Source organism: Siniperca chuatsi, linkage group LG19, assembly GCF_020085105.1.
Source record: "Siniperca chuatsi isolate FFG_IHB_CAS linkage group LG19, ASM2008510v1, whole genome shotgun sequence".
NCBI classification, from domain to species: domain Eukaryota; kingdom Metazoa; phylum Chordata; class Actinopteri; order Centrarchiformes; family Sinipercidae; genus Siniperca; species Siniperca chuatsi.
The window spans coordinates 5,048,012-5,063,922 of NC_058060.1; the positions used below are offsets into that span (position 1 = coordinate 5,048,012).

Below are 15,911 nucleotides of genomic sequence, written 5' to 3' on the forward strand. Positions count from 1 at the left end.
TTGATGTGAGGTGGGTTTAGATGGGTACCAGCACACATGGGTGGAGAGGGAAATGAGGAAGCAGACTACTTAGCAAAGAATGCAGCTCATGTGAATAAAATAGAAATAACCCTACAATACGGACTGTCAGAATACACTTCAATAATAAACTAATCAGTAAAAGAATACATGGGAAAAGGAAAAGAAGGGGAGATTTTACTACACATTACAGGAAACAGTGGAAAAGCAACAAGCAAGTTTGCTTGCAAAAGGAGAGATTCTGCAGTCATAACCAGGTTGAGGCTTGGGCATGGTGGGCTTAGGAGTGGGCTGGCTCTGATTGAAAAACACCCGGATGGTAAATGTGAGAGTGGAGGTTCAAAGACAGTGAGACACACTCCTGTGCAAGAACTACTCACTTCAAAGGAAGAAACTGTTCAGAGCGTTTTCCCTCTAGTACTTTACTCAACCTGGATAACTGGACTAAAATTAAGAAACTGATGAAATACCTGCACAGTAGGGATAATATAATCATTTAAGAAAAAATAAATTATTATCTAAAAGGAATTAATTACAGACTCTAGAGGGCAGCAATACGCGATAGTAGCGTCCTTTCTGTGGAATCTAAAGAAGAAGTAGCCGCATTTTCGCACATGCGCAGAACAAATCCGGTTTCCGGTACGGATCGGGCAGTGACAGAACTGAAGCAAACTCGAGCAAACAATCAAACCGCTCGTTGTGTCGGAAACATGGCGGCTTTCAGTAAATATCTGACAGCGAAAAACTCATCCATAGCAGGCGGTATTTTGCTGGTTTTATACCTGCTGAAACACAGAAGACGGACGCCCAAACAAGATGGGTAAGTGTTCTTTAGAATGTTGAGATTTGTTTTGAAGTGCAGAAAACGCGGCTTTCAGGTGAGTTTGTGACAGCTGTCAGGATGCTAATTAGCAGCTGCTAGCTCCCCATTCTGACAGGTGACAGCGACCTGCTGCTGGGACACTCCTGAATTCACTCCCATTTTTAGTGAACAGGCGGCTTCTTATTCTGCGCAGTTTGGCCGCCTTGCTCACTGATCGGACCAGCTCAAATGCTAACAAACTACGAACAACGACTGTCTTTGTGTTCCAAAAAATATCACCTCAACAGATTGCTGCATGCCCACCCATGAAATAATGGCTAATTTGTGTAACTTTGGCTAACTTGGTAATAACTTAATTGTCATGTTTTTGTGTTAGGCTCTGTCTTTGTGTTGAGCTGTCGATGGTTTTCATAGTTATTTTAATCTCTGACATTGTCCTGTAAAACGATTCTCTTGGAGAGAATAGATACGCCAAACTCCATTTTAAAAATGGCTAACGGTTAGTTGAAGTGTATCTTTCTTACCAGGAAAAAGTCATGTTACCTTAAAGATAGCACTGTTCACAATTATTTCAAGCCACTTTATTTATATTATATTTTTTTGAATTATAAAATATGTAAGCAAGTAAATGCTATAATATACGTTTAAAAGAGGAATTCAAGAGAAGCTTAAAATGACACAGCTGTGACACTGAAACCTGTTATGTAAATACTATTTGTAACTACTGGCAGTATTTCAATGTATACTATGTCCACAACATCATTACAACAAAGTTATTGCAATCATACATGGCAGGGGAAAATAGACAGAGGCACTGAGAAAATTGCCTGTAATCCATAATTGAAGAATTTAACAGAAAAATTGGTAATTATTCCAGTCCATTTAATTTGTATGCTCCTCTTTTTAAATTGTATTAAATACAAGTATACCAACACAGATGTGCTTATGTTCACTATCTGTATTTTTTAGAACGTGCATTTTTTAAATCTTCATGTCCAGGAAATGTTTCTTGAGCTGAAATCTACCAAAGAGCATAAACATATTTAATAATAAGAAATGTATTAATACAACACTGTAACTACTAGACTTGGATAAGTAATGTCACACTTAGGATGTTTGTGAAACTATGAGTGGACATTAGAGAATGAAGCTTCAGACAGTAGCCACTGCTCTGAGATGGATCATGTGCTATAGGTTAGGGCTTCCTCAGAGTAACCCTGTGTTCCTGTATGAAGACTGGAAACATACTGGATATCCCCTCACTACAGTATCATAATGGAAGTCAGTGTTGAAATTTGTGAAATTGAACCATGACCTAATTCATTTCATAACCTAAACGAAATTATACTAGCAGATGTTTTTTTTTTAGCTCTGACCTGTTAAAGGTGCCCTCTGTATTCTTGAAAACAAAAAAAGTTCTGTTTACATTTAGTGTTACTCACCAAAACGCACTGTGTGTATCCTTGAGGTCTAACAAACCTGTTGAATGCATATCCTTCCACATAAAACACTTGCATAGCTTTTCTTCTTAAAACTTTAGAATTTGCAATGTTTGTTATATGTTTACTTGCTTCAGTCATCTTCCTCCCTGTCTTTACCGTGCATTACCACCATCTATAGATCAGTGAAATAGTATGAAACCGGTATGAAGCAGGAGTTTTGTATTGTGTAACCCACGTGCACATGTGCATCCTCATACACATGCATAAGAACAAAACTGGGACCCACAAGTAAAAACATTGCTCATTAGCGCTACTAGTGGTCAAAAGCTGCACAGGGTACCTTTTGAATATGTTGCGCATATGTTCAGTATGAAAGTATCTGGAAAATAGGTTGGTTGTAAACATTTTGCAGAACTGTTGCAGTATGACAGTACAGGGAGAAAACTTTGAATCAGCACTCGGAGATAAGTTGATATAGACTTTTCTTCTTTGACAGAACAACAGCAGTGAAATGCTGTGCACTGCATGTTCTATGCCAAAATGATCTAATGTCATCATGGAAACTGATTTTATCAAAATTAAACTCTACTTGTCTGGCTGGTAAGGCTTGTGGGTCTGTACTGAAATTGTCCACTGACAGACAGCATTAATCTGAAGTTAAACCTGTCTCATTGGCATGATTTTATTGTATAACATTAGGAGTGGATGATATGGATAAAAAACGCTATTACTTAGATCTAATTTTATGTCACGATTTTGATATTGATATTGATTATGATACAGTAAGATTTCTGGAAAGTCAGTAGAGAATTAAAATTGTTCGTGGATAAAATAACCAGACAGGAATGTCTGTTTCTGCTTAATCCAGCAAATTAAATATCAGACAAATCAAGGAACTTCATCACATTGATGCAAAAATCTTGGAAAATCTATTATTACCATTAAGTTAACTGATTTACAACGTTGGCCACAATACTCCAATACAACCAGAGATATTAAAAGAATAGCTACCACATTATAAAATGTTATCATGTTATCCCTGATTGATGACTCCACTGAAAGATGATAAAGTGTGATATTAAGTTATTGCCCAGCCCAATTTACACAATTTAAGTTTGGGATTTTATAGAAATGCTACCAACAATCCAGTTATGTTATTGAAGTGATATGCTACTGCTGATAATCAAAAGGATATTTTACTCACTCTTACATAAAGGAAGGTATGATCTGGTGTATGAACTTCCTCACAGTCTAATGTCTTTAATTTCACAGTATAATCTGTCTGTTCTTTCTTTGAAGTAGAAAAGGAGGCTCAGATCTAGTGGTGAATACTGAGGTATGTCAATCTTTCATGTTTGAGTGTCTGGAGCCTGTAAAGTTTCCATACAATTTGTCATAAATAGTTAGCTGTTGTTGTATCACAGCCCACCTTTGTTATGTCTCTTCATACAGAAAGATGGCAGAAAAGACCGTGCAGCAGTGGACAAGGTTTTCTTCCTCCGAATCCTCCAGATTCTGCGGATCATGGTACCTCGAGTTTTCTGCATGGAGGTATGAACTGCTGTTAGGCTGGTATTGTTTTTATCATGTTGTTTATATTTCCAGCAGTCATCCAGATGTTTGCAGCAGTTCCTCAAATTAAACCCTATCAGTATAGGAAAGTTAGAAAGACTGGAGAGATCTCAGTGGTAGTAAAGTGTTGTGTGTTGTTTCAACATTTTTACACGGAGGCAGCGTTGTAGATGGCAGTGGTCTGGGAGGCCATTAAATACATCGCGACATGTGGATGGAGAATTCTTTTCACTAATACTCGCCTAACCTCTCCGCAAAAAGTTTTTAATTCCTTTTTAAAATTTCTTCGTCGTGTCTCGCTTGAACTGTTGGCTACACTGCCTTCATGATTTCCAGTGGTACTACTCCGTTTTGTCCGTATCTATAAGCTTTCAGAAAACGTACACAAATATGGACGAAATGAACACAGAATACGGACAGAAGGCTCCGTCCGTGTACGTATCTAACGTTGAGCATAAATTAGCCTTAAGGCGATCCGTTAACCTGTGTAGACACCTGGACTGATTAAAATTGAAGCAAATCTGTTCTGTCAGATAGGTGAGACAGACAACTAAAAAATGCAGCTGAAACGCCTCCAATGCAGACACACTGTTAGTTTACACAGCTAAATGCCGTCCATTATTTGCAGTGTTTTGTTTCAAAGTGTGTAATTGCCTTAGTGTATACTATACTATATGTCTGGTACTCTCAGGCTACATTATGAAAAAGATATTTACAAAGTTTGCCTCTTTCTCCCTCTGTACTTTGTTACATGTTGGAGCTGACTATTCGTATATTCATTAGTTGGGTAGGTATTCGGTTTTAAATTTTGGGATTCGGATATTCGCACACACACCTACACCTCTGTCTCTTACTGCACATGGCTTAACACGCACGCCGGCTTGCCCCACCTCTTTCTGTTTCTCTCTCGCTGTATGTGTCTGCTCTGTTGACTTTCTTTGTCAGTAGTCTGTTTTATAAGCCCCTCCCCCAAAAACAAACTACTCACGTTTTGGATTTTTTCACCCGCGATTCCGTTTTCACAACAGCATTCGTGTGGAAGAAGCATGTTGTCAATGACGTAGCCTGTCGAAACGACTGAAACCAGCGTGGTATTGAATTACATCTACACCAACCAGGTGTGTTCACTGTTGTTTTACCTGGTCCGTGCTTGTAAAATATCCACCGTGTCCGTGTAATACCAGAGCACGAGCACGCAGAGCATGTGTGATTTGTCAGTATACCGTATGGGAGGGGTAAAGCGAGGGGAGATTGTCCACTAGTTAATCAATCCCTGATGGCGTTAGTCTCTCGGGTGGATAAAAAAATTAAAGTCATGTTTTTTAATGTTTACTAGATATCAATATTTTTAAAAATGTGATAACAATTTATTGGCCGATATTTGTTTATTAACATAAAAACACATAATATGAACGATAAATATAAACAAGAAAAACTTCAAAAAGTACATTTTAATAGTAAACTTATTTTGAAATTAAATTGGTTTCAAAAATACTGTTCACAGCAAAAAAATATATATAAATAATACTCAATTATGTAAAAATTGAGTCTAACATTTTATCCTTTGGTATTTCAGTACTGCAACTGTTACTTTTGAGCCAACATATGAGCTGATTCAGATACATCTGTGAGCGAATATCGTCCAATAATATCAACCCAGTCGATGTATCGTGCTATTAAAGATACACTGAGGGTCTGATTTTAGTAGCGTAGAATAGCACCGCAAATCACAAAATATTCTCCCAGCTCACTGCTGTTGTTTTTGAGTGTGAACTGTGTTAAGTTTTGTTAGAAGCTTTTAGCAAAAACAGAAAGTCCTTTATAAATCTTGATCATGCATAATGTTTTTGCGTGGACAATCACAGTGTTTTGTCATGTCACACAGTTTGCTTTTAACCTAACAGGGATTACACTTCTCTTAGGATGTCAGGTGATTTTAGAAGTTTTCTTGCATTACTGAATAATGTTATAATTCCATCTGTATGGCATCCGATCTACCAGTGGAGGTCCGTAGGTCCACTTAGAAAAACATTTTAAACATTTTATTTGATGTTGGTAAAAACATGAAATAAGCAGAGCCCTTTGACACAGATACATCAGCTCCATAAACCAAGGTCTCAGCCACATGGCTCCTCTGGTCCATTCAGTCTTATCTGATCATTTCAGTAGATATGAGCAGCAGTCAAGGGCAGGATGATAAAGTACTTTATGATCTGCTGTGTTTTACAGGCTCTCTAACTATTCTCTGTGGTTGTTGTCTTCACCACAGACTGGCTACCTTATCCTTATCGCTGCCATGTTGGTGGCCAGGACCTACTGTGATGTATGGATGATCCAGAACGGCACCATGATCGAAAGGTCAGACTCTGGCTTCATGCTTAAATTACTATTTAAAGTTTAAAATGAAGATTTTCCAGTTCATGACTTTAAAAGTATATTGTGGGTTTTATTTTGTCACCATGTAGCAGCCATGTCAGCCCTATCAGTCGTAAATGTCCACACTTGAATAAATCCACAACTAACTGACATTAGAGTTATATACAGTACAGTGCAGTCTGAGAGTATTAAAAAATGTTTTTGCTCCAGCACATTGGATTTTAAAGACCCAAAAAAAACCCCAAACAAACAGTGGTATATAGCCATGCAAATGTTTTTTGCTCCACCTCTGAAAGTTGTCTCAACCCCAGTACATTGGAGGTGAATAGAATTTTTTTTATGCTACTCAAAGCATTAAAAAAAATTAAAAACGTAACAGTATTTTTTATCATAAACACTGCTCTTGTTCTGCACAATAATCCACAGAGCTCACTGCCATCAGTTTTCATAGCAACAGCACATCTAATGCCATCTGTCAAGTCATTCCAGGCCCATAAAAAACAAGAGCAGCTTCACGAATTTAAGATTTAACCTTGTAACAGGTTACCCACCTGGCCCACGCCAGATGACCTTAGAGATTGAATCATATTGGATAAGCAGGTCAGAGATTCACGGTGGAGCAAGGTCATAGATGAGAAGCAACATTTTGTAATTAATTCTGAAACGCACTGGGAGCCGATGCAAAGATCTAAGAACTGGTGTAATTCAAGGTTAATTTATTTATCATTATACAACACAGGGTTGTACAACAAAATGCAAGCTGCAATCCCTTCATGCTACACATAAAACAACAGAAAACTATTATTCATGGTGGAGTGCAGAGGATGAATTGAGGAATCTCACAGCCTGAGGAAAGAAGCTGCTCTGTAGTATGATGGTACGGCAGCAGATACTTCTGTATCGCTTGCCAGACGGCGGCAGGGTGAACAGGCTGTAGCTGGGGTGGCTATATTCTTTTAGCATCCTTTGGGCTCTGCGCAGGCACCTCACCTCACTGATATCACTGATGCTTGGTAAATGGGTACTAATGATGTTCTGGGCGGTTTTAATCACCTGCTGCAGAGCCCTCCTGCCCTGGGCTGTGTACATCCCATACAAATTTGTAACGTTTCCAGTCAGGATGCATGCTGTTGCTTCTCTGTAAAAGTTAACAATAATTTGGCACAGGAATTTTGCCTTCGTAAGTTTCTGAGTAACAGTGGTCCGATTGATCTACCACCTATCGTTATTGACTTCTACATTGTGGTATAAGGGGCAAGATGTATGATCTGGTTAAATCAATGTATTTGGAAAATAAGTGTGCTGTTAAAATTGGAGACAAACAAACTGAATTCTTCACCCAGAGAAGAGGTGTTCGTCAGGGCTGCAATTTAAGCCCAACTTTATTTAATGTATATATAAATGAACTTGAACTGAATAAATGTGCTGCTCCTGGCCTCTCCCTCCTAGATAGAGAGGTGAAGTCTGTGTTTTATGCTGATGACCTTGTTCTACTGTCTCCTACTTAACAAGGACTACAGCAACAACTGGACATAGTAGAAAAGTATTGTCAGAACTGTGACCTGGCAGTAAATATGAAGAAAACTCATGTCATGATATTTCAAAAATGCCCCAGATGCCAGGAGAACAGTTTACCATAAATAATCATATCATTGAACATAGTATGAGTTATACCTTCAGGGGTCGCCACTGCGAATCATGTGCCTCCATCTAACCCTGTCCTCTGCATCCTCTTCACTCACACCAATTAACTTCATGCCCTCTCTCACTACATCCATAAATCTCCTCTTTGGTCTTCCTCTAGACCTCCTGCCTGGCAGCTCCAACCTCAGCATCCTTCTACCAATATATTCACAGTCTCTCCTCTGAACATGTCCAAACCACCTCAATCTGGCCTCTCTGACTTTATCTCCGAAACATCTAACATGAGCTGTCCCTCTGATGTACTCATTCCTGATCCTGATTCCTGTCCATCCTCGTCACTCCCAAAGAGAACCTCAACATCTTAAGCTCTGCTACCTCCAGCTCTGCCTCTTGTCTTTTCTTCAGTGCCACTGTCTCTAAGCTGTACAACATCGCTGGTCTCACCACCGTCTTGAACACCTTTCCCTTTCATTCTTGCTGTTACTCTTTTATCACACAACACACCTGACACTTTTCTCCACCTGTTCCAACCTGCTTGCACTCGCCTCTTCACCTCTCCATTGCTCTGCACCGTTGACCCTAAGTACTTAAAGTCCTGCACCTTCTTTACCTCTGCTCCCTGTAACCTCACCGTTCCACCTGGGTCCCTCTCATTGACGCACATGTATTCTGTCTTACTGCGCTTCATTCCTCTGTTTTCCAGAGCAGACCTCCATCTCTCTAGATTTTCCTCCACCTGCTCCCTGCTCTCACTACAAATCACAATGTCATCCGCAAACATCATAGTCCATGGAGATTCCTGTCTAACCTCATCTGTCAGCCTGTCCATCACCAGAGCAAACAAGAAGGGGCTCAGAGCCGATCCTTGATGCAGACCCACCTCCACCTTGAACTCCTCTGTCACACATACAGCACACCTCACCACGGTCTTACAGCTCTCATACATGAGACTCTGACATACTTCTCTGCCACTCCCGACTTCCTCATACAATACCACAGCTCCTCTCTCGGCTCCCTGTCATACGCTTTCTCTAAATCTAGGAAGACACAATGCAACTCCCTATGACCTTCTCTGTACTTCTCCGTCAGCATCCTCAAAGCAAATACTGCATCTGTTGTACTCTTTCTAGGCATGAGACCATTGTGCTGCTCACAAATGCTCACCTCTGCCCTTAGCCTAGCTTCCACTACTCTTTCCCACAACTTCATTGTATGGCTCATCAGCTTTATTCCTCTGTAGTTGCCACAGCTCTGCACAGCTCCCTTGTTCTTAAAAAATGGCACCAGTACACTTCTCCTCCATTCCTCGGGCATCCTCTCACTCTCCAAGATCTTGTTAAACAAACTAGTCAGAAACTCTACTGCCACCTCTCCTAGATACTTCCATACCTCCACAGGTATGTCATCAGGACCAACTGCCTTTCCACTCTTCATCCTCTTCAACGTCCTCCTCACTTCACTCTTGCTAATCTTTGCTACTTCCTGCTCCACACCAGTCACTTCTTCTACTCTTCATTCCCTTTCATTTTCCTCATTCATCATCTCTTCAAAGTACTCCTTCCATCTTCCCATCACACTCCTGGCACCTGTCAATACATTTCCATCCTTATCTTTAATCACCCTAACCTGCTGCACATCCTTCCCATCTCTATCTCTTTGTCTGGCCAACCTGTACAAATCCACCTCTCCCTCCCTCTTAAGTGTCCAGCCTAGCATACAAGTCCTCATATGCTCTTTGTTTGGCCTTTGCCACCTCTACCTTCACCTTACGCTGCATCTCCCTGTACTCCTGTCTACTCTCTTCAGTCCTCTCAGCGTCCCACTTCTTCTTAGCTAACCTCTTTCTCTGTATACACTCCTGCACTTCCTCGTTCCACCACCAAGTCTCCTTGTCCGCTTTCCTGTTTCCAGATGACACACCGAGTACCCTCCTACCTGTCTCCCTGATCACATTAGCTGTAGTGGTCCAGTCATCTGGGAGCACTTCCTGACCACCCAGAGTCTGTCTCAGCTCCTCCCTGAAAACTACACGACATTCTTCCTTTTTCAACTTCCACCACTTCGTCCTCTGCTCTGCCTTTGTCCTCTTCATCTTCCTCACCACCAGAGTCATTTTACACACTACCATCCTGTGTTGTCTGTCTACACTCTACCCTACCACTACTTTACAGAATTTCTCTTTCTCTTCTAACTCACATCGTACCTGTGGGGCATAACCACTCACAACATTGAACATCACCCCTTCAATTTCCAGCTTCAGACTCCTTCAGACAACCTGTCTGATACTCTTTTCACCTCTAGAACATTCCTCACAAACTCCTCTTTCAGGATAACTCCTACTCCGTTTCTCTTCCTATCTGACCCATGGTAGAACAACTTGAACCCTGCTCCTAAGCTTCTAGCTTTGCTACCTTTCCACCTGGTCTCCTGGACACACAGTATGTCCACCTTCCTTCTCTGCATCATGTCAATCAACTCTCTAGCCTTCCCTGTCATAGTCCCAACATTCAAAGTTCCTACTGTCAGTCCTACATTCTTAGCTTTACTCTTCTCTCTTTGCCTACGAACACACCTTCCTCCTTTCCTTCTTCATCTTTGACCAACAGTAGTCCAATTTCCACTGGTACCACTATCAGCCTCTGTGCACCACTCTGCAAGATTGTTTGTTTATTTCCTCCCGATATGAACTCTCATTGTTGTTTGTAATCCGGCTGTTGATGGTAGTGTCATCCGCAAACTTTACAGCAGAGTTCTCTCCATGTCGAGGATTGCAGTTGTGGGTGTACAGTGTGAACAGGAGGGGGCTGAGCACATAGCCCTTGGGGGCTCCGGTGTTGAGTGGTGGAGGTGTGACTGCCAATCCGAACTGTCTGTGGTCTGTTCATGAGGAAGTCCAATATCCAGTTGCAGAGTGTAGTACTTGGGCCCAGAGTGCTAAGTTTGCCAATAATTTTATTCAGTGTTGATTACTGAGCTGAAATCAAAAAACAACATTCTGTTGTAGGTATTGTTTTTTTATAATGTGTGAAGACTGAGTGGAGGGCAGTGGAGATGGCATCCTCTGTGGATCTGTTGGATCTGAATGCAAACTGGTGAGGGTCCAAGCTGGCTGGGATGTTGTCTTTGATGTGCTGGAGAACCAGTTTCTCAAAGCACTTCATCAGAATGGCGGTAGGTGCCACAGGGCAGTAGTAGTTTAGACTTGATACTACAGACTTTTTAGGTATAGGGACGATGTCTTGAAGCAGGTGGGAACACTCTCCTGTGACAGTGATATGTTGAAAATGTCAGTAATGACATCGACTAGCTGGTTGGCACATGTTCTTAGTACACGACCAGGGATGTTATCAGGCCCAGCAGCTTTACACATATTCACTCTCAGCAGGATACTTTTCACATCCGCTATTGATACTGACAGTGGCCGATCTTCTGGAGGCGGAGTTGACTTGACAGCTGACTCTTTGTTGACAAGATCAAAGTGATGTGTTAAGCTCATCTGGCAACGTTCCCTCACACATGATGGAGCTCCTGCTTTTGTAGCCTGTGATGGTCTGAATCATTTGCCGCATATCTTTGGTGTTGTTGGTGTCGAGGTCTCTCTACAGTCTCTTCTGATGTCTCCGCTTTGCCTCCTTGATACCAGCTTTCAGTCTCACTCTTGTGGTTGTTGGGATCACTGGGACTCCACAGATTAATGTGTGACTAAACTGAACTTTTGTTATGAAACTGAGCCATTGAACACAGTGTCCCACAATCTTCCAGGTATTCACACCTAGGAATGGACTCCGCCCATGGACCCAGCTTTCAGCTACCATTGGTCAGTGTGACCTATGACCTGTAATGTCATTAAGTCAATAAAAGGGTCAGCGGCCCTTTGTTAGCTCTCTCTTCTCCTGGACTCGTCCACTGCAGCTGCCGACAGCAGCAGCAGCAGAGCTTGCTAGATCCCTGCAACAAGATTAGTTAGCGTGAGCGGCTACGACACAAAGTCTGCCAGCTTACTTGAACAAGCAACAAGAGCAACGAAGTAGTTTAGCGCAGAGCGGCTAACTCTGAGGGGCTAATGAAGAGGTCATTGCAATTGTCCTACCAACAGGAGGTAAATGCATTTAGTTGCTCAGTTTTTCTGCCTAAGCCTTAGACAACAAGCCTCTTGCTCTGGATGTATTTCTAGGATTAAAAAAGGCAGTTTTTGTTATATTGGTAATTTTGCTCTGGAAATAGGAAATATTTATGTGGTAGTAAAGTAGCTCCAATGAAAACTGTTCAAAACAAAAAAATGTGTCACTGTGCTGCTACTTAGGGACTGCACTGTACATTTCACCTGATTTGCTAAACATAGATGGAACCAAAGCCTCAAATTGTGGTTGGCGTATAGTGCTGTCTTTGCCCAGTCGTCTTAATCTACATGGTTCATATTTCAGTAGAGGCCCATGTAGAAAAGTGTACATGATCCACATTCAAATGTGGGCTGTTCTACATGGGCAGAATGGTTTGTCTTTGACGTTATTATAAACTGGATAACTGTTGAACTCAACATCTAAGTCAAAGTAATAAATACCTAAATAAATAAATCTGGAACTGAACATCAAACTATCAATCTAGGTGGGAGGGATTTTTTTTTTTTAGCTATTATTTTCTTTCAGTCAGTAATTCCAACTGAGAAGCCTGATATTATAATTTAAGTGAATTACCCCTTTATGACTGCAACATCAGTTGGAGTTGGAGTACCAATAATCTGACCAGTTCATTGTTCACCCATGTGAATTGGTCTTTGTAGTTAGCATTAAAAAGATCTTATAATTATAAGATTGTAATGAAAATGGGTGGGGTGTTCCATCATGCATTGCTGTTTGAGTCTTTGTAGGAACTGATGACTTTGTTTTGATTCTCCACAGCGGTATTATAAGCAGAGACACCAGTCTATTCAAGAAGCACTTTTATTCCTACATATCAGTCATACCAGGGGTAACAGTCCAACATATTTCATAGCTTTCAACCACTAAAATTGTGGTTTTAACATTTTGCTTTGTAATAGTGTCATGTTGTGCTTTTTCATCATTTATGTCTGAGGTCTACATTTCCTTCCAATAATCCTATTGTTGGCATGCATTAACTGGAAAACATTTTCGCATGGAATTCCATTCAATCTATGTGTTTATGATTTCACTAAAATTTACATTAATTAATTTATATAAGTAACAAGAAAAGTTCTGCTGACACTAAGCCAAATTCATACTTTCCACATCTGAGGGTCTGCTTTGGTCCGCATAATTAAATGTCGTCATATGCCCATTTCCGCGAGGGTCCGCAGCCCAAAATTTGTGACAATGCAGACTGTACGCATACTAATCGCATCGACTGCACATGCTCCAGATAACAAAATGGATGCTTGTTTTGAAGAGAGGTTGTGTGAGGAGATCCGCCGTTACCCGCATTTATATAATTCGTCTTGGAAACAATACATGTAAAAAGAATACAAAATGCTGTCGTGGGGTAGCCATTTTCTTTCCTAATGTGCATGCTTCTTTTGGTTCTGTTGGTCTGAGTTTCTTTGTAATAGAAAAGCTTCTCTTAATCACTTATGAATTCCAGTCTGTTGTGCATTGCGTTTATTTCTATCTGTTAACCTGCTGTTAATGAAACGCTACACTTCTAGAAGATGAGACAACAGATATGATTCTTCTTAAAATACTAGACATTATACCTTTTTAAAAACAGCTCAAATTAAAATAAAGACCTGTCTCTATAATAGCCTGTCTTAAATGAAGGCCTGGTTCTGCCTTTTGTTGTGGATAATGAAGGCCTGGTCCCAGCCACTGTATCAGATTTGACTGTATTTGTAAGGCTTAACATGAAAGAAATTATTTAAGGCACACTTGTGTATGGCTCCACAGCCATCCAACAACGTTTGTCCAAAAAGTCAGTGTGCACCATAAAAATAACATGGAAATACATACATTGAATGGTATGGTTCCACTGTAACTGTTTCATATCAGTAAAATAATTCATACTCTTCAAGTTCAAGCAGAAATTGTTCTTGTTTTTGAGCAGTTTAGCAAAGCTGCACTGGTTCCACAGGAAAAGGAAATTAATTTTATCAAGCATCAGTATTTCTCCCACTGACTGTCTTAGCAATGTTTGCTCATCTTTGTGCATGTTGTGGTTTTCAGTGCAATTATCGGTCGCTCGACAAAAGATTTCAAGACCTTCTTGTTCAGCTTTATCAAATTCATGCCATTTGTAAGTGTATTTTTTGTTCATTTTTGTCACACTCTTAAGTGTGATCTTAATTGTTATATATACTATATATTATTCTGTAACATGTCTGTAATTCAGTGTGAGTTCATACTCCTGCACATAGTTTTGGGCAGTTTCACTTTCTCAAAAGTGTGCAGAGGAGACCTGATATGAAAAGCACTAACATTTCTGTCTTCTAGTTTGTAATTACTAATTCCCTGGTGATACTGGATTATTTTCATTGAATCATTTCATGCATGCATGATCATTCTTTTGAGCTAACATGAGCAGTGAATCGCTCTTATGCAAATGTACCTTTTGTATGCCTCAATGTTAAATGATAAGGCTATTCTATTTTTTTATTGTCAACAAATCCCATGAAAAGACAAAAACCAACAATATGTTAGTCTGTCTCAATACTTTCTGACTTCCCTACCCTGTCTGTGGCACTCAGCTTCAAGTCCATTAGTTCCCACTGAAGACGTAAGTCTTAAAAAATGGCTCATTAATATAGTTTCTTTTTTTTTTTTTTTTAAAAAAGCTTAGTAATTTACGAAAATAGCTGGCCACTGTAGTTTTTAACAAATGTTACTCAAACAGGAGCAATTTGTTGGGGACTATTTTCAGCGGTGGATTAATCCACATTTGGTGTTCTAGTGCAACATTGTGGCTCAATGATGTGTTTTTAATAGTTTTTGGACAACAATGGAGCTCTATGGCACAGAGGAATAAGATCATTCACAATACCTGTTAGTTGGATACGTTCATTTTTGTTTTGTTGACAATAAGAAAAACATTATCTCTAGCCTAATTCTTTAAATTGTGAGTTTGGATTGCTCTTGTAAAATACACTAAATATCCAGCTTTTGCATGTTTTCTTCATTCCCTGTCAGCATGAATACTATAAGCTATAAGCTTTTTAAAACTCTGTCACTTGTACTGCCATACTAAATCAGTGAGCTCATCGTGAGAGATGGATACATGTATGTTATGTGTGACTGGGTCATTCCAGATAGCCTTGGTGAACAACTTCCTGAAGTTGGGTCTAAACGAGCTGAAGCTGAGGTTCCGTGAGAGGCTCACAAAGAACTTGTACGACCAGTACCTGCAGTAAGTACTACAACAGTACTAAAGCTGCTTTCCCGTCATATGGGATCTTCTGATTATCTTAAAGCTTTTACGTCATTTATGAAATGAAACTACCTAACTTTCTCTGGTTCCAGCTTCTCAAATGTGACAGTTTGCTACTTTTATCAGTTTTATGTCATTGAAAATTAAATATCTTTGGTCAGACATTATGAGCAGTTTAAGACATTACCTTGGGCTCTGGGAAATTGTGATGGCCATTTTAAACAATTTTATGACTAAATAATTAATTGTAAAAATAATCAACAGATTAATTGATATCCAAAATAGTTGTTAGTTGCAGCCTTTGACTTACTTTCACTGTGCTCTTCAATTGGTGCCAACTGACAGAAAAGAAGCTCAGGGACATCTAAGAGAAGCCACCAATGCACAACATAAAACATTATGTGTTATACACAAACAGGACATAAAAAAGCAAAACTTCTGCTGATGCGTTTTAAATGTTTCTATCAAAGACACCAGGGATGTATAAGGTTGATATTTTCAGACTTGTGAAGTCATCAATACACCTTGATTGTGCTTTAGATGCACCTTATTAATTTTTTACCCCTGAATTTTGATGACCCTAGTGAAGTAGCATTAGAGGTCATGTCTTAGAGGAAACTCAAAACGGTAGTGTCAGCGACAAATGAAAAATCTGCTAAGTACAT

The 15,911-nt window shown here is 39.9% G+C and overlaps 1 protein-coding gene across 6 annotated transcripts in view; it reads left to right on the top strand.

Moving 5' to 3' along the window:
- Positions 1–635: 635 nt before the first annotated feature.
- abcd3a (ATP-binding cassette, sub-family D (ALD), member 3a) overlaps positions 636–15,911 on the top strand; it is a 50,211-nt gene continuing 34,935 nt past the window's right edge. Inside the window, exons 1-6 of one of the 6 annotated variants that reach the window (XM_044176456.1) lie at positions 636–838; positions 3,583–3,619; positions 3,736–3,834; positions 6,125–6,213; positions 14,049–14,118; positions 15,128–15,225. In XM_044176456.1, coding sequence (XP_044032391.1) covers positions 729–838; positions 3,583–3,619; positions 3,736–3,834; positions 6,125–6,213; positions 14,049–14,118; positions 15,128–15,225 — 503 coding nt within the window. In that variant the 5' untranslated portion in view covers positions 636–728. Of the gene's footprint in view, positions 839–3,582; positions 3,620–3,735; positions 3,835–6,124; positions 6,214–12,773; positions 12,844–14,048; positions 14,119–15,127; positions 15,226–15,911 lie in introns of those variants that run through there. The other 5 variants (XR_006375758.1, XM_044176452.1, XM_044176451.1 and 2 more) reach the window with 5 other exon arrangements.